The sequence below is a fragment of the Eleutherodactylus coqui genome, chromosome 1 (assembly GCF_035609145.1).
Source record: "Eleutherodactylus coqui strain aEleCoq1 chromosome 1, aEleCoq1.hap1, whole genome shotgun sequence".
NCBI lineage: Eukaryota > Metazoa > Chordata > Amphibia > Anura > Eleutherodactylidae > Eleutherodactylus > Eleutherodactylus coqui.
Genome location: NC_089837.1, coordinates 151,844,699 through 151,859,922, shown reverse-complemented (window position 1 = coordinate 151,859,922; position 15,224 = coordinate 151,844,699). Strand labels below are relative to the sequence as shown.

At 41.3% G+C, this 15,224-nt stretch overlaps 1 protein-coding gene across 8 annotated transcripts in view; it reads left to right on the top strand.

The window, feature by feature from the left end:
• The window catches only part of OPA1 (OPA1 mitochondrial dynamin like GTPase), an 89,199-nt gene that overhangs the window by 33,052 nt on the left and 40,923 nt on the right, over positions 1-15,224 (top strand). For all 8 annotated transcript variants that reach the window (XM_066601866.1, XM_066601850.1, XM_066601858.1 and 5 more), the window contains 11 exons: positions 889-975; positions 1,124-1,237; positions 2,817-2,897; positions 6,527-6,601; positions 6,704-6,775; positions 6,851-6,950; positions 8,047-8,177; positions 8,254-8,326; positions 12,056-12,128; positions 14,541-14,656; positions 15,052-15,116. In XM_066601866.1, coding sequence (XP_066457963.1) covers positions 889-975; positions 1,124-1,237; positions 2,817-2,897; positions 6,527-6,601; positions 6,704-6,775; positions 6,851-6,950; positions 8,047-8,177; positions 8,254-8,326; positions 12,056-12,128; positions 14,541-14,656; positions 15,052-15,116 — 987 coding nt within the window. The remainder of the gene's footprint in view (positions 1-888; positions 976-1,123; positions 1,238-2,816; positions 2,898-6,526; positions 6,602-6,703; positions 6,776-6,850; positions 6,951-8,046; positions 8,178-8,253; positions 8,327-12,055; positions 12,129-14,540; positions 14,657-15,051; positions 15,117-15,224) is intronic.

Genomic DNA, 15,224 nt, shown 5'->3' with positions numbered 1-15,224 from the left:
ACCTGGCACTCTACTACTTTCTTTATTCTGCTGCTATGATGCAACTGAGAAATGAAAAAATTGTCAGAAATGTAAGAGTCTATGCATTAGATCAAATTTTTAGTAGACTTGGAAAACTTCATTTCTTACCTTTATTTACCACAGTAGGCAAAGTGAGCAACTGCTACCGCTTGTAACAGATTCATTAATCCATTTATGCCAGTTTTCTAATCTAAGTACATGGGAAAATATGACCTTTTAAGATGAACTTCATATTTATGAAGCCTCCTGCTCCTTAGTTTCTGAAACAAATATGTCAGGGAAAGCAAGCAGCGCTACATAGCATAGCTTTTCCTTTTTTTTTTTACATTTACTACTACTTTCTGTTTTTTCCTAATAAATTGGATTTAATCTGTTTATTTGGAGACTATGGTACAGAATGGGGGGCCGGAGCATTAATAACTTTCTTTATTTAATCTGCTTTTAAGGATGTGTGTGTGTGTGTATATATATATATATATATATATATATATATATATATATATATATATATATATATATATATTATATACCTTTGCATTCAATTTCCTTATTACTCCAATGCTTCTAAATTGAAAACTATACTAATTCGGCAAATAGTCTTGAATAAAAAATGTCTTTCATCTTGTACTTATACCTTTAATGCTTAGCTATGATTTTCCATAGTAACAGACAACAGCTGATCCCTTTGTAGTCTGATTGTTCTATTACTTGCATTCATCTAAGCCCTAACAAGTGAATATTAGTAAATAGAAGAGGATAGTTGGGGAAAAGATTACAGAATCAGACTACACAGGGCTTGTGTGTAGTCTGTTACCATGGAGATACAGTTGTTTTTGTTTCATTTTTCTCATCATTTATTTATTTTAGAAATCCCTAATTGATATGTATTCTGAGGTATTGGACATCCTGTCTGACTACGATGCCAACTATAACACACAAGACCATTTACCAAGGGTATGTTACTGGTATGCCTAGTTCTCACACATGTATCTTTGAGATTGTTTCATGGTATTTTATGCTGTTGTAAATCTATTCTTGTTTAGTTTTTTTTTTTTTTTGAGCATTAGAAAACCTGTGACGTTATTTTTCTGTTCACTTGCAGGTAGTTGTGGTAGGTGACCAAAGCGCAGGGAAGACCAGTGTTCTTGAAATGATAGCACAGGCTCGAATCTTCCCTAGAGGATCTGGTGAGATGATGACTCGTTCTCCAGTTAAGGTGTTTATAATAAATTGCATAGAATATTATTGACCAGATGTGTCAGGGGAATTATAATGAAAACGGTGGCCCAAGGTGCTCGTGCACTCTAGAATGCTTTGTCTGATCCTGCAATCATACCCCTTCCATCTGTCCCATACTTCTTGCTAACCATTCAGTAGGTTAGCAGAAAGTAGAAAACTGATTTGAAGAGCATATATCTGCAGGGTCAGACTGCATAGGATTCATTTGTAACCTGTAACCATGGATATACCGTGTCAAGCCATCATTTACTGTCAATGTAAAAACAGCAGTTCTGATATCACAAATAATATGCACTTCTTTGAGAATGATCAAATACACAACATAATTTTCCTCAGTTTTCTTCCAGACATTGAATACAATTGGAAGACTAATGAGAAAGCTGTTAGAAAATAGAGTACTGATCACTAACTATAGTTCTGAATGCAGCTTAAAGGCCCATTTACACGGAGCGATGATTGCTCAAAAATCGCTAAAAAGCGATTGTTTGAGCGATAATTGTTGCATCTAAACGTGCAGCCATCGTGCACTTTTTGTGCACTGCTAGCTGATTATTAACTTCAGTCCAACCTAAAAATCGTCATTCAGCCTTATCAGCAGTTCTCCACGGGGCGTGCTGATAGCATTGTTTTCCATCAGAGAACAAAGGAACTGAAAGCAGAGAAGAGCCCTTGGGCTATTAACTGCTTTCAGCTAAAGCTTCATTTGCACACTAAATAGCTATTAAGCATCTGAGTAGCTACTTAATTGTTTATGCAAAATGATCGCTCAAAACTGTCACTCAAACTGTCGTTTGAGCGATCATCACTCCATATAAATGGGCCTTTAGTCATGAAAGGATTTCTTAACACTCCATTAAAGGGGTTGTCCCGCGCCGAAACGTTTTTTTTTTGTTTTTTTTTAACCCCCCCCCCCCCCCCCTGTTCGGCGCGAGACAACCCCGATGCAGGGGTTAAAAAAACAAACCGCTCAGCGCTTACCTGAATCCCGGCGGTCCGGCGTCTTCATACTTACCTGCTGAAGATGGCCGTCGGGGTCTGCTCCCTCCGTGGACCGCAGCTCTTCTGTGCGGTCCATTGCCGATTCCAGCCTCCTGACTGGCTGGAATCGGCACGTGACGGGGCGGAGCTACACGGAGCCGGCATTCTGCACGAGCGGCTCCATTGAAGAGAGCAGAAGACCCGGACTGCGCAAGCGCGGCTAATTTGGCCATCGGAGGGCGAAAATTAGTCGGCTCCATGGGAACGAGGACGCCAGCAACGGAGCAGGTAAGTATAAAACTTTTTATAACTTCTGTATGGCTCATAATTAATGCACAATGTACATTACAAAGTGCATTAATATGGCCATACAGAAGTGTATAGACCCACTTGCTGCCGCGGGACAACCCCTTTAAGGAAATCTTTCTAACAGTAAAGTCATTGGGAAATATTGGGAAAATTCTCTGTGAACCTTTCAGTGATGAACCTCCACTAACACGACATTGTTTTTTAATGTAATAATGTTTTTTTCTTATAAATGTTTAATGTTTTTTTTTCCTGGTTTTGTGTTATTGCAGGTTACCTTAAGTGAAGGTCCCCACCATGTTGCTATGTTTAAAGACAGCTCTCGGGAGTTTGATCTCACCAAAGAGTCAGATGTAAGAAGTTCTGACTAAAACCACACTGCTTAAAGGGGTTGTCCCGCGGCAGCAAGTGGGGTTATGCACTTCTGTATGGCCATAATAATGCACTTTGTAATATACATCGTGCATTAAATATGAGCCATACAGAAGTTATTCACTTACCTGCTCCGTTGCTAGCGTCCCCGTCGCCATGGTGCCGTCTAACTTCAGCGTCTAATCGCCCGATTAGACGCGCTTGCGCAGATGGGTCTTTTCCCTTCAGCTCGGTCCGGCAGCAGCGGCGTTCTGGCTCCGCCCCCTTGTACGTGTCTTCGCGTAGCTCCGCCCCCGGCACATGTGCCAATTCCAGCCAATCAGGAGGCTGGAATCGGCACACGTCATGGGGCGGAGCTACGCGATGCCGCATACAAGGGGGCGGAGCCAGAACGCCGCTGCTGCCGGACCGAGCTGAAGGGAAAAGACCCATCTGCGCAAGCGCGTCTAATCGGGCGATTAGACGCTGAAGTTAGACGGCAACATGGCGACGGGGATGCTAGCAACGGAGCAGGTAAGTGAATAACTTCTGTATGGCTCATATTTAATGCACGATGTATATTACAAAGTGCATTAATATGGCCATACAGAAGTGTATAACCCCACTTGCTGCCGCGGGACAACCCCTTTAACTTTCCATATTTTTAAAGTGCTGCTGATAGCATTACAGGGATTATGTAGGATGTGAAGTATTTTTCAGCCACTTGAACAAACAAATCCCGTCATAAGTGAGTTCCAAACAACCATCCTGCTAGAATAAATGTATCGTAGTTTACAGTAAGCCTGCGAATACAAGTCTAGCAAACAAAACCAGTGGGGGTTGTCAGTTAATCTTGCTATGTTAGCAGTTTGTGACTCCCTCTATCCATTTTCCTTTATGAAAAGAACATACTGTAACTGATCTTGGAATGCCACTGATTTCCAGGATGAAGGGCTCTAAAGAGCACGCAGAAGCCTTTAGCTATGCGCAGAGAGCTACAACACATCTGAAATGTATGAGTTTTTTCCAGATGGGTTTGCTTGCTGTATAGAACCATTTCATTCTAGAAATGTGGTAGTTCCAGGGGCGTGGCTTAATCTCTGACGGTAGTAGACGTGCGGCTGGACAAGCTCAGTATCCACATTCACTGCATTCTGCTCCTAAACCGTTTCTACGGATACTATTGCCTACGGAACACCCAGCTCTTACCCTGTAGTTTGGCCTAAGGGCTGTCCTGGACACTTTGATGCTGTGGGACATCTATGACCTGCTGCGGCCTACTACGGACCGGGACCTTCAATATTTTCTGGCGCCATTTCTGGGGGCGGATCTTGGTCAGTCCAGTTCTTGTTTTCTGCTACAGGAGGGGGTGACAGGAAGCCTGCAAGGCTTTCGGTGTCCCTCCTGAGGTGGCTGGACATTGGGAGAATCAGCCAGGACCTCCACCTGTGCAGCTGTATTTTGGGTGGTGGCGGTGAAGTCGGAGACCAACAGCCAGCGGTGCCTTAATTCAGCTGGTGACTGCTTTATGTGCTCTCTGTTCAGCTCTACGTACCACCGCTGGTCCTTCTCCTGGTGGAGGATTGTGAGCAGCCTCTCTGTAGCACCAGTCGGACTTCCTGGCTTACTGCCAGCTATTTGGGGAACAATGCACCCCAACAGACTTTTTCACCTGGTAGCCTGGTAAGTGGCCCATCTAGGTTTACAAGTTGAAAGAGTCAGCCCTTTAGAGGGAGAGCCACCTCCTAGAAGTATTCCCACAGAGAGGTGCCTGCTGTATAGATCAGTACACATATAGTGGCATAGCTGCCTTTTTGCTACAATTTGTCTATTTAATGAAGGCTGTGCCTACGTTTTCCTGGGTTTGCTTTTGCAGACCTGCTTAAAGTATTTTAGCTGCTGATGCATTATTTTCTCATCAGACTGTGTATATGGTTTATCTGCTGATTTACAAAACTTGTGCCCATACATCAAGCTAAGCCCCTGCTGTCATCCTAATGACCAATTATCATCTTAGCGTAATATCCGATCTTTAATAACTCATATATACCATTAATATATACCATTTATAGCATTCATCTGGGCCTTTGACCCAATTTTTTTTCCTTTTTTTTTGTTTTCACTCCTCTGGATTTGCTTGTAACAGTTCACCTCTGCATTTGTTATAGACACACTCTGTGGACAGTGGTTTACCCTATGCTATGTAGACTGATTTGTGATTCCCTGCCACACTTCTGCCTGGACACCTTGTATAACTGAGAACTATCTTTCCTACTGTTACTATGTGCTGTAGAAACAATACAGGTCCCTCTACTGCTGCTCAGCCTAGTGACAAGCCTGGCATTCAGTGTTTTTTCATTTCTCCGTCTCAAGGCAATGACTCTATCCCCTTCAAGAACAACAGATTCTCCTTCTTTCTTTGAATCAGTACCTAGTCCAGCGCAGCACCGGCGTCCACGAGTGGAGAATCATAGCAATTCTGTATAGCAAGTGCTGTAGATCCTTATAGCTCCTCTGACCATTATGTGTAACTCGGTGACTTAGGAAGCGGGATTGCCATCTCAAGCCTTGACTGCACGCGCATGTGTCCTCCCTAAACCAGGCAAGGATCCCATGGTTTGCAGCAATTACAGGCCAATATCTCTCATTAATATAGACGTTAAGATCTGCACCAAGATTCTGGCAAATAGGTTTAAAAATGACATCCCTTCTCTTATACACTGCGACCAGGTGGGCTTTGTCCCAGGTAGGGAGGCCAGAGACAATACCGTTAAGGTGCTATCCTTGATTTCTTAAGATAAAAGCCGTATTCTTCCTTGTGCTTTCGGCTGCAGTTAGCTCTGGCTCATATGAAGTTGAGTCCTATTCTGATTTCCCATATAATGGCTCTTTACTCTGCCCCCATGGCTCAGGTTGGGGTTAATAGGAGCTTGCCCAGACCATTCCCCATTAAGAACGGTACCCCTCAGGGATGCCCCCCTATCACTTTTGTACATTTTGATGATGAAGTTCTTGGCGAAAGCCATACATAGTATTGCATACATAGCAGGCGTAAGAGTTGGGAATTTTAAATACAAGATTGCCTTCTATGCAGACGATCTTTTTATTCTACGCCAACCCAGTTGGGGGCTGTGGGCCTGCCAGCTCTCTCTTCATACCATCAGGTAGCTCTACTTTTCTTCATTTTAAATTTGTTTAATCACAGGAAGTCCAAGCAGTGGGTGCTGATACACTGGGACACAGTGCAAGCTGTTCATCCTTTAACCAATTTATTGTGGCAAAAATAGGGGTCATAGGACTGTGAACTTTGCCAACTTTCTTTTGCCAGCAAGCATAATTTAGTTTTGGGACAGGCAGGCTTTTAAGCTCGGCCGCACCACTTTTTCTCGGCCTCCTGCTCTGATGTTCAACAACCTGGATTTGCCCCTGGGGTGGTGAAGGCCCAAGTACTTTGGGCTCTACACAGACTGAGCTTCCTCAAGTCTTTCACTATATTCACAACTGGGTGGCTCTTACTCTTGCACCCTTTCCGGGGAAGGGGGGGGGGGGGGGGACATGTCACGATTTGTTTATGTCCTCCTTTTATGTCCTCATATCCTTTTTGTTCTTTAATCTGGCTTGTATTTGACAGCTTGCAGCTCTCAGAGATGAAATCGAGGTACGGATGCGGAAGAGTGTCAAGAACGGACAGACTGTTAGCCCAGAGGTAATTGCCCTTACATACCTCTTTCCTGTATCCTCATCATTCTTATACACTCTTTCGGTTCTTATGTAGACCTCTTTTAAAACAATATTGTCTATTTTGCAGACCATCTCACTAAGTGTTAAAGGCCCTGGAATACAAAGAATGGTTCTTGTTGACCTGCCAGGAGTAATCAATGTAAGTACCTCCCATTACTTTAGATACCTAAGGCAGTAAGCATAATCTAACTAATATTATCCAATTCCTTTACAGACCATGACATCAGGCATGGCTCCAGATACCAAGGAAACGATTTTCAGCATAAGTAAAGCTTATATGCAGAACCCAAATGCCATCATTCTTTGTATACAAGGTAGGAGACTTGGTCACACAGGGGTCCTTCACACAGACCCTTAAGATAATGATGTTTTTGATCCATTTTCATTGTAATTGAAAAAACACTACTTATTCAAATCATGATGGCATGAGAAATGAATACACATGTAGGGTATCTTCACACGGGGCAGAAATGATGCGGAATTTCCACTGCATTTCCGCATCCATAAACATTGGTGCGTATTTTGACTCGAAATCATCAGATACAGCGCTCCCCTCATCTCCCCAATATTGGCACAGCTTTTCACTCAGACCTCTATTGAGCACAGCTCTACTGGTCAGGTGATGTAGGATAGGCCATAAATATCTGATTGGTGGAGGCCTGCCACTTCAGATACCTCTGATCAGGTGATTGAAAGAGCTGCAGCCTCTTCAATTTTCATAATGGAGCATGAATGCACTCAAACGCCGTATTGTTTATAGTGGCCATTCTGAGTACTACAGGCTTCATATTATTTATAACAGCCGCTAAATATAGTGTTTTAAATATGTTGTATTGTGTAGCCATTCTGCGTATTACTAGACCCAGGGCCTTCCACTGACATGATTTAGCTTCCTTGATGGAAGGGATACAGGTGTATCTCCTTTTCTTGGAAAGCACTGTCTTTAATTATTTCAGTGACTCATCTGATAATACATTCATTTAAAAAGTTAGCATAACTGTATTTAGGGGATATATCTGATGTAAGGAAGTCTTAAAATCGGGACAGCAGGGGTTATGCAACACACCCTTATTGAAGCACAAGCCCTCATTTAAGGTACAAGTGGAAAAAAACGTGAAGACGTTGTGGCATTGTGATAGCTTCATTCTCCTACTCAGTGGGGCCCAGAAGTTGGACCTCAACTTATATCCTAGCAATATGCTATTACTTTTGAGATTAGAATACCCCTTTAAGGGTTGACCTTCTCTTTTTCATTTAATTATCCTTTTATCTTTTCCAAATTTATAATTGCAGCCTGACAGTATCTGTTTAGGATTGCACTGATGTCCTTGTGGCTTTTACATAGCTTTCATATGCATGTTGTGGAATTTAAGTTGAAAATTGAAATATTTAGCTGTTTTTGTTTAATAGATGGGTCTGTTGATGCAGAAAGGAGTATTGTCACCGACCTTGTAAGTCAAATGGATCCACAAGGCAGGCGAACTATTTTTGTTCTTACAAAAGTAGATCTTGCTGAGAAGAATGTGGCCAGCCCTAATCGTGTAAGTGAAACGATGTGTCCATTAATGTACCTCCCTGTTTACTGAATTGTACTAATTCTCATTTTGTCCCTTAAAGATTCAGCAAATAATTGAAGGCAAACTGTTCCCAATGAAAGCTCTTGGATATTTTGCAGTGGTAACTGGGAAAGGTAAGAATAGTACAATTGTTTTGCTTAGGACTCTATTAACGTTTGAAGACTTTGTTCCTCTGACGTTGGTCTGATTCTAAATTAATAGTTTTTGCCGCTCTATTCACAATATTGAAGAGTCAGCAAATCCAAGGATCTCTCCTTTACCACTAACAGGAAATGCCTTTAGACACGTGTCTAACGTGGTTGGTTCACAAGCTTCACTCAGCTGAAGGTATAAATAATCCAATCCACAAGACTCCATTCCTCAAATGGTACCCACAGCAAATGAAAAAACTACATATAGTGCAACACCCTTTAGAATTTGTTTAATGTGAATTTAATAGTCCTAAGCACAAAATAAAATTATAAAAAAAAGCATAATTATAAAACTGCAGCAGACACCATGCCACATTCACTGCCTGACCCAAGACTTCATCAACAGGCTTCTTCCAGCACATAGTGGCCAATACTCTATATGGATAGTAAAAAGAGGGGGGGACCTCCTCCTACTGCTGATGTACAGGCAAATTAGGCCATCTTATAGCAAGTAGAAAAAGGTGCGGTCACTCCATTTTTTAACTTTTAATAAAGAACTGGGTAAAATTATCTGTTTGAATAATCTCCACAACCTTTTAAATACTTTTGGTCATAAATATATAAATACTTTAAAACTTACGATGTATTTTATCCTACGTATGTTACTAATAAGAGACGAGAATAGGACAAATCTTTACACTAAATGATGTAGTTTTATTATGCACTTTTCTACTTGATTTTGTGAGTGAGACTATTAAATTTGTATTAAACTAATTCTGGAGGGTACTTCACAACGTAGTTTTTTTCACTTAGTGTGGATACCATTTGAGGAATCGCATGTTGTCGAACAGACTTATACCATCAGCTGAGATTGATCTTTCCATTGTTCAAATGCTAAGCTGATCATCCTGTCAGATTTCCGCTGACATTATGGATCCTGAGGAATGCTCCTCTGCGGATTTAGTGCATGGCAGTGGCACACCACGCAAATGGGTTAGATTGCCACAATTGCAACAATTCACTCCCCCCACCCTCAATCCCAACTGCCTCCTCTCCTCCTCCCAGAGGTCCATCCAGCTATCTCCTCTATGAAAGACGAGCCCTCTGAGGGCGAAATTTCCGATGTGGAATCTGATCTAGATGAAGATCGTTCAACTAAACTATTCTTCATAGTCGATGTCCTGATAACAGCTGTGAAAGAGACCCCTCAGGTGAAGGATCAGGGTTTCTCCACCTATGCAGAAGCTGTCTCTTTTAGACACCCAAAGCATTCGATCTGTAGCAGATAGCTGACGCGTACCCAGCTGTATTCTTTGACACTTTATTGTCCTCTACCACCACCAGTACTTTTGGACACAGAAGGCTACTTCAGACACTATACTGTGTCACTGGTTCGCCAGCACTGTTTGCACCACAGACTGTGGCTAAGGCAAGATGGCTCAGGGCACAGGAGGAGAGGCGCGAGCAGGCAGTGATCATCAGCTGACTGATATGCTTTGCTGTGTTTTGGCCCCACCTCTTCCTGCAATGGACCAATCACACACTGCCACAGAGAGAGATTGCAGATAGGCAGTCTTGGTCAATCCTTAAGCTATTACTTGGCCTGGTGTCGGGGCTGAGTCAGGCCAGGATGAGAACATCAATGTTAGTGTGTGACGTCATGGATCGTCCGGGTCCCTCCCTCTGCCTCTGCTTTGGATATTTTTCCTCTCTCTAGTTATTGCAACTCCCTAAGCCCTTCCCATGAACAAAAGCTATTTGCCCAACACTTATACAGTTAGGGCCAGAAATATTTGGACAGTAACACAATTTTTGCGAGTTGGGCTCTGCATGCCACCGCATTGGATTTGAAATGAAACCTCTACAACAGAATTCAAGTGCAGATTGTAACGTTTAATTTAAAGGGTTGAGCAAAAATATTTGATAGAAAATGTAGGAATTGTACACATTTCTTTACAAACACTCCACATTTAAGGAGCTCAAAAGTAATTGGACAAATAAACATAACCCAAACAAAATATTTTTTTTTCAATATTTTGTTGCGAATCCTTTGGAGGCAATCACTGCCTTAAGTCTGGAACCCATGGACATCACCAAACGCTGGGTTTCCTCCTTCTTCATGCTTTGCCAGGCCTTTACAGCCGCAGCCTTCAGGTCTTGCTTGTTTGTGGGTCTTTCCGTCTGAAGTCTGGATTTGAGCAAGTGAAATGCATGCTCAATTGGGTTAAGATCTGGTGATTGACTTGGCCATTGCAGAATGTTCCACTTTTTTGCACTCATGAACTCCTGGGTAGCTTTGGCTGTATGCTTTGGGTCACTGTCCATCTGTACTGTGAAGCGCCGTCCGATCAACTTTGCAGCATTTGGCTGAATCTGGGCTGAAAGTATATCCCGGTACACTTCAGAATTCATCCGGCTACTCTTGTCTGCTGTTATGTCATCAATAAACACAAGTGACCCAGTGCCATTGAAAACCATGCATGCCCATGCCATCACGTTGCCTCCACCATGTTTTACAGAGGATGTGGTGTGCCTTGGATCATGTGCCGTTCCCTTTCTTCTCCAAACTTTTTTCTTCCCATCATTCTGGTACAGGTTGATCTTTGTCTCATCTATCCATAGAATACTTTTCCAGAACTGGGCTGGCTTCTTGAGGTGTTTTTCGGCAAATTTAACTCTGGCCTGTCTATTTTTGGAATTGATGAATGGTTTGCATCTAGATGTGAACCCTTTGTATTTACTTTCTTGGAGTCTTCTCTTTACTGTTGACTTAGAGACAGATACACCTACTTCCCTGAGAGTGTTCTGGACTTCAGTTGATGTTGTGAACGGGTTCTTCTTCACCAAAGAAAGTATGCGGCGATCATCCACCACCATTGTCTTCCGTGGACGCCCAGGCCTTTTTGAGTTCCCAAGCTCACCAGTGAATTCCTTTTTTCTCAGAATGTACCCGACTGTTGATTTTGCTACTCCAAGCATGTCTGCTATCTCTCTGATGGATTTTTTCTTTTTTTCAGCCTCAGGATGTTCTGCTTCACCTCAATTGAGAGTTCCTTTGACCGCATGTTGTCTGGTCACAGCAACAGCTTCCAAATCCAAAACCACACACCTGGAATCAACCCCAGACCTTTTAACTACTTAATTGATTACAGGTTAACGAGGGAGACGCCTTCTGAGTTAATTGCAGCCCTTAGAGTCCATTGTCCAATTACTTTTGGTCCCTTGAAAAAGAGGAGGCTATGCATTACAGAGCTATGATTCCTAAACCCTTTCTCCGATTTGGATGTGCAAACTCTCATATTGCAGCTGGGAGTGTGCACTTTCAGCCCATATTATATATATAATTGTATTTCTGAACATGTTTTTGTAAACAGCTAAAATAACAAAACTTGTGTCACTGTCCAAATATTTCTGGCCCTAACTGTATGCTGCGTGAGAAGGGTCTGATTGCAAATGACCATCAGACTGAAACATTTGGTCGCCATCCGCAAGCTCTTGGTCACCTTGTCGTCCATTTTAGTCAACATTTGGAGTCCTATATTGGATTATTTATTTTTTTATGTACGGGGAGACTGTTTACATAATTGGATAAGTGGGGCAACCCCTTTAACATAAGTTTGAAATGATAGTAACCACTTAAAATCCAATGTATTCAGTAATAGTTCAGAGACTGATTTTCATGCCTGCACAAATATTGTTTTTTTCCCATAGGTAATAGCAATGAAAGTATTGACTCCATTAAAGACTATGAAGAAGAATTCTTTCAAGGATCAAGTCTTTTGAAGTGAGTTTTGTTATCCTGTAACTACAGCTGTCACTTATTTTTTCTTTTTCTATGTACATCTTCCAAACTTTACTCATGATAGACAGCAAGAAAAGGATCCAGCATCCATTAAATCACTGCTTTAGGCCGGTCTGACCGCATTTGAATTCAGAAATCTGCGATTGTCAGATGATCCGCAGTATTCCACATCCATTAAAAGAATAGAACATTCACATGTCCGCTTATATGAGTGAAAAGTGGAAATAATCACAACGTGTTGTATTTTTGTGAGAATTCCGCACGGACAAGCCATTTCACCCGCTGCCCGTCCGCAGTTAACATTGCGGATAGGTTGCGGGTACCCACATCATCGCCCAGAGACGGCGTGGGAAAAACAGATTTAAAAAAAAAAAAAAAAAATTGTACTGTGCATGATTGTCGCCGAGCGTCCGTGGTCATCTGCAGTACAGAAGATGAAGAAAGAAGACACTGGAATCCGACCCATCTGTGTGAGACCGGCTAAAGTAAGGCATATTAAAATCCGAACCAGAAGGACATATAAAGATGCGACATTGATGCATTTCAAGCTGTCATAGCGGCTCTTAGACATAGCATAAGAACATGGCGCGTCGGTTCAGGTTAAAAAGAAACATACAACCAATAAATAAAAAAGTAATCCTGTGGCTAAGCAGAACAAAGTGAGGCAATTAACCCTTAATAGTGCAAAGGGGGCACGAGTTTGTAAACAAAAAATGCAGTATGTTTCTATAAGCAATTTCTGATGGTGTCACCTCCATTCATGCAACGACTGACCTGTTCAATGACTGCAGGTTGCATAGATGAAAAATTGCCAACATGTTTGTTGATAAAATGTGTAGAAACTAGAGAAACCTCCCTGAATATCACATTTGGTATATCAGAAATATGACGTCTGATACATGTTTTTTTAACTTCAAGTCGTGCAGCCAACATTCTGAAGTTTACATGAGACACAGGTGATCAAACACCCTCCATAAGGAGTGTTGTAATTAATATATTTAATATTGAATTAATTGCCATTGAAACGTGAACTAAATGTTTTTGAGATATGTGGAACCAAACACTCACCTTTGGAATGTCCACATTCTTCAGTCATGATGGGGTGTAGAATGCCTTGTTCACACCAGCCAAAACCAGGAGTGAATGCAAATCATGTGCCAAATATTACATTAAAGTCTATAGCATAACATAAAATACACTATATACAAAGTAGTGTGCTTCCTTTACACTAGGTATGACTTTTTTCTGCCATTTTTTCCATAGGCTTTTCTCTAGAATTTGAAAGGCCAGAAAAATTGCATATTACAAATGCAACAACAGAAATGTTGCCAAAAGCCCTAGACGGAAGGTTTAACATAGAGATTTTTTTCTTTGCTGTCATTTTCCTGGCAAAAAAAGGCTCTTTACGTTTTTATTTGCACTCCAGAAAAAAAAACATTACACCTGAGACACGGACCTAAAAAAGGGACACGTAACACACATGGATGCAACAAGGACACACAATTATTAGAACTGCTCCCTTTTTCACAGACACGTTCATCTGAATTATTGTATTGGGAAGGGGCAAACTACTTGTATGAAACCCCTGCTAATGTTAACCAAGAGACATGTAGGAGACTGAAAATAAAGAGACTCTGGTTTGAGAACAAAACTTCAGTTTTTTTTTTTTTTTCTGTTAAGACTTTAACCCCTTAGTGACAGCTGTGTTGTTTTTTTTTTCTATTTCCAGGACTCAGAATTGACAGCAGCATTTAAAGGGTTAACAGTCCCGAGATTTGGCTGTGCTGCTTGTCAGGGCTGTTGCCCGCGGGAGTCAGCTGTAGGGCCCTCACTAAGAGGTTACATTTGGAACTCCCTCTTTATAAAGTATGTGATTGCAACTGAATACAGCAAAAATACAAGCAAATCTGGAAGGAGATCTTGCTGCAGACTACAAGAGAACAAAGCCTCTTTTTTGGCAGCAAGATAACAGTCCTAAATAAAAAGTCAACTCTGCCCAAAATCACTCATTATTTTACTGCTCATTTGAGTGCCCTGTCATAGGCCAAAGTTTAATCCAATTAGGAGTTTGTGACTGGACTTGAAAATAGAAAAATAGAGGCTCACTTACAGGTGCTGTACAAACCTGACAGCACTTGAATACATTTTCAAGGAAAACTAGAGAAAATTGCAGTGTGCAAAGCTCCTAGAGAAGACCTAACCACCCAAACTTAAGACGATTTGTGCAAGAGGCCTTAACGTTAGTAAATGGTTCTACATTTCAATTGTCAAAACTGAAAATACACTTCTCACTTTTCAGAATATTATTTCCACTGGTTACAGAGGATCAGCTGAATGATCTAATGGACAGCACAGATTGTAGTCATTGTAACATTACTGTGGTTTATCTCCTAGGAAAGGGATGCTTAAGGCTCATCAGGTGACTACCAAAAATCTAAGTCTTGCGGTTTCTGATTGTTTTTGGAAAATGGTCCGTGCTTCAGTTGAACAACAAGCTGATGCTTTTAAAGGTAACGTACAGAAATGTTGTTAGCTGCAGCAAATAATCTTCCAGGTTTTATTTCAATGAATTGATTGTATACCACATAATTGGCTAGAATGAATAGTATTCCATCCCTAATGAAGCACATTAATGCATGCAAACACAGTATTATACTAGACCTAGCAATTCTAGTTTGAGAAGTATTGATCTGTGTTGTAAGACACGTTTGTTAACTACACCATATCTTTTTCAGCTCATTAGTCTTTTGAACAATAACATATTTTATTATCTGGTAGTCTTGTGTTATTTGGAATACATGCTCGTTCTGAAGTTGATAGAATGTGTTTTGGATGTTCTTGAATGTAAGGTGTTCCTAAAGTGTTGGTCATATCTGAGCTGATTTCTTTTTACATTCTCTTGTAGCAACTCGCTTTAACCTTGAGACGGAGTGGAAGAATAACTATCCCAGATTGCGGGAACTTGACAGGGTAATGTTTGTTGCATTCATTGAGTAATATGTCTCATACATCCACACATTGTCTTAATATTAATTATATAATATGTAGCTTACCTTGTGCAAATGAAGATTACTGAAA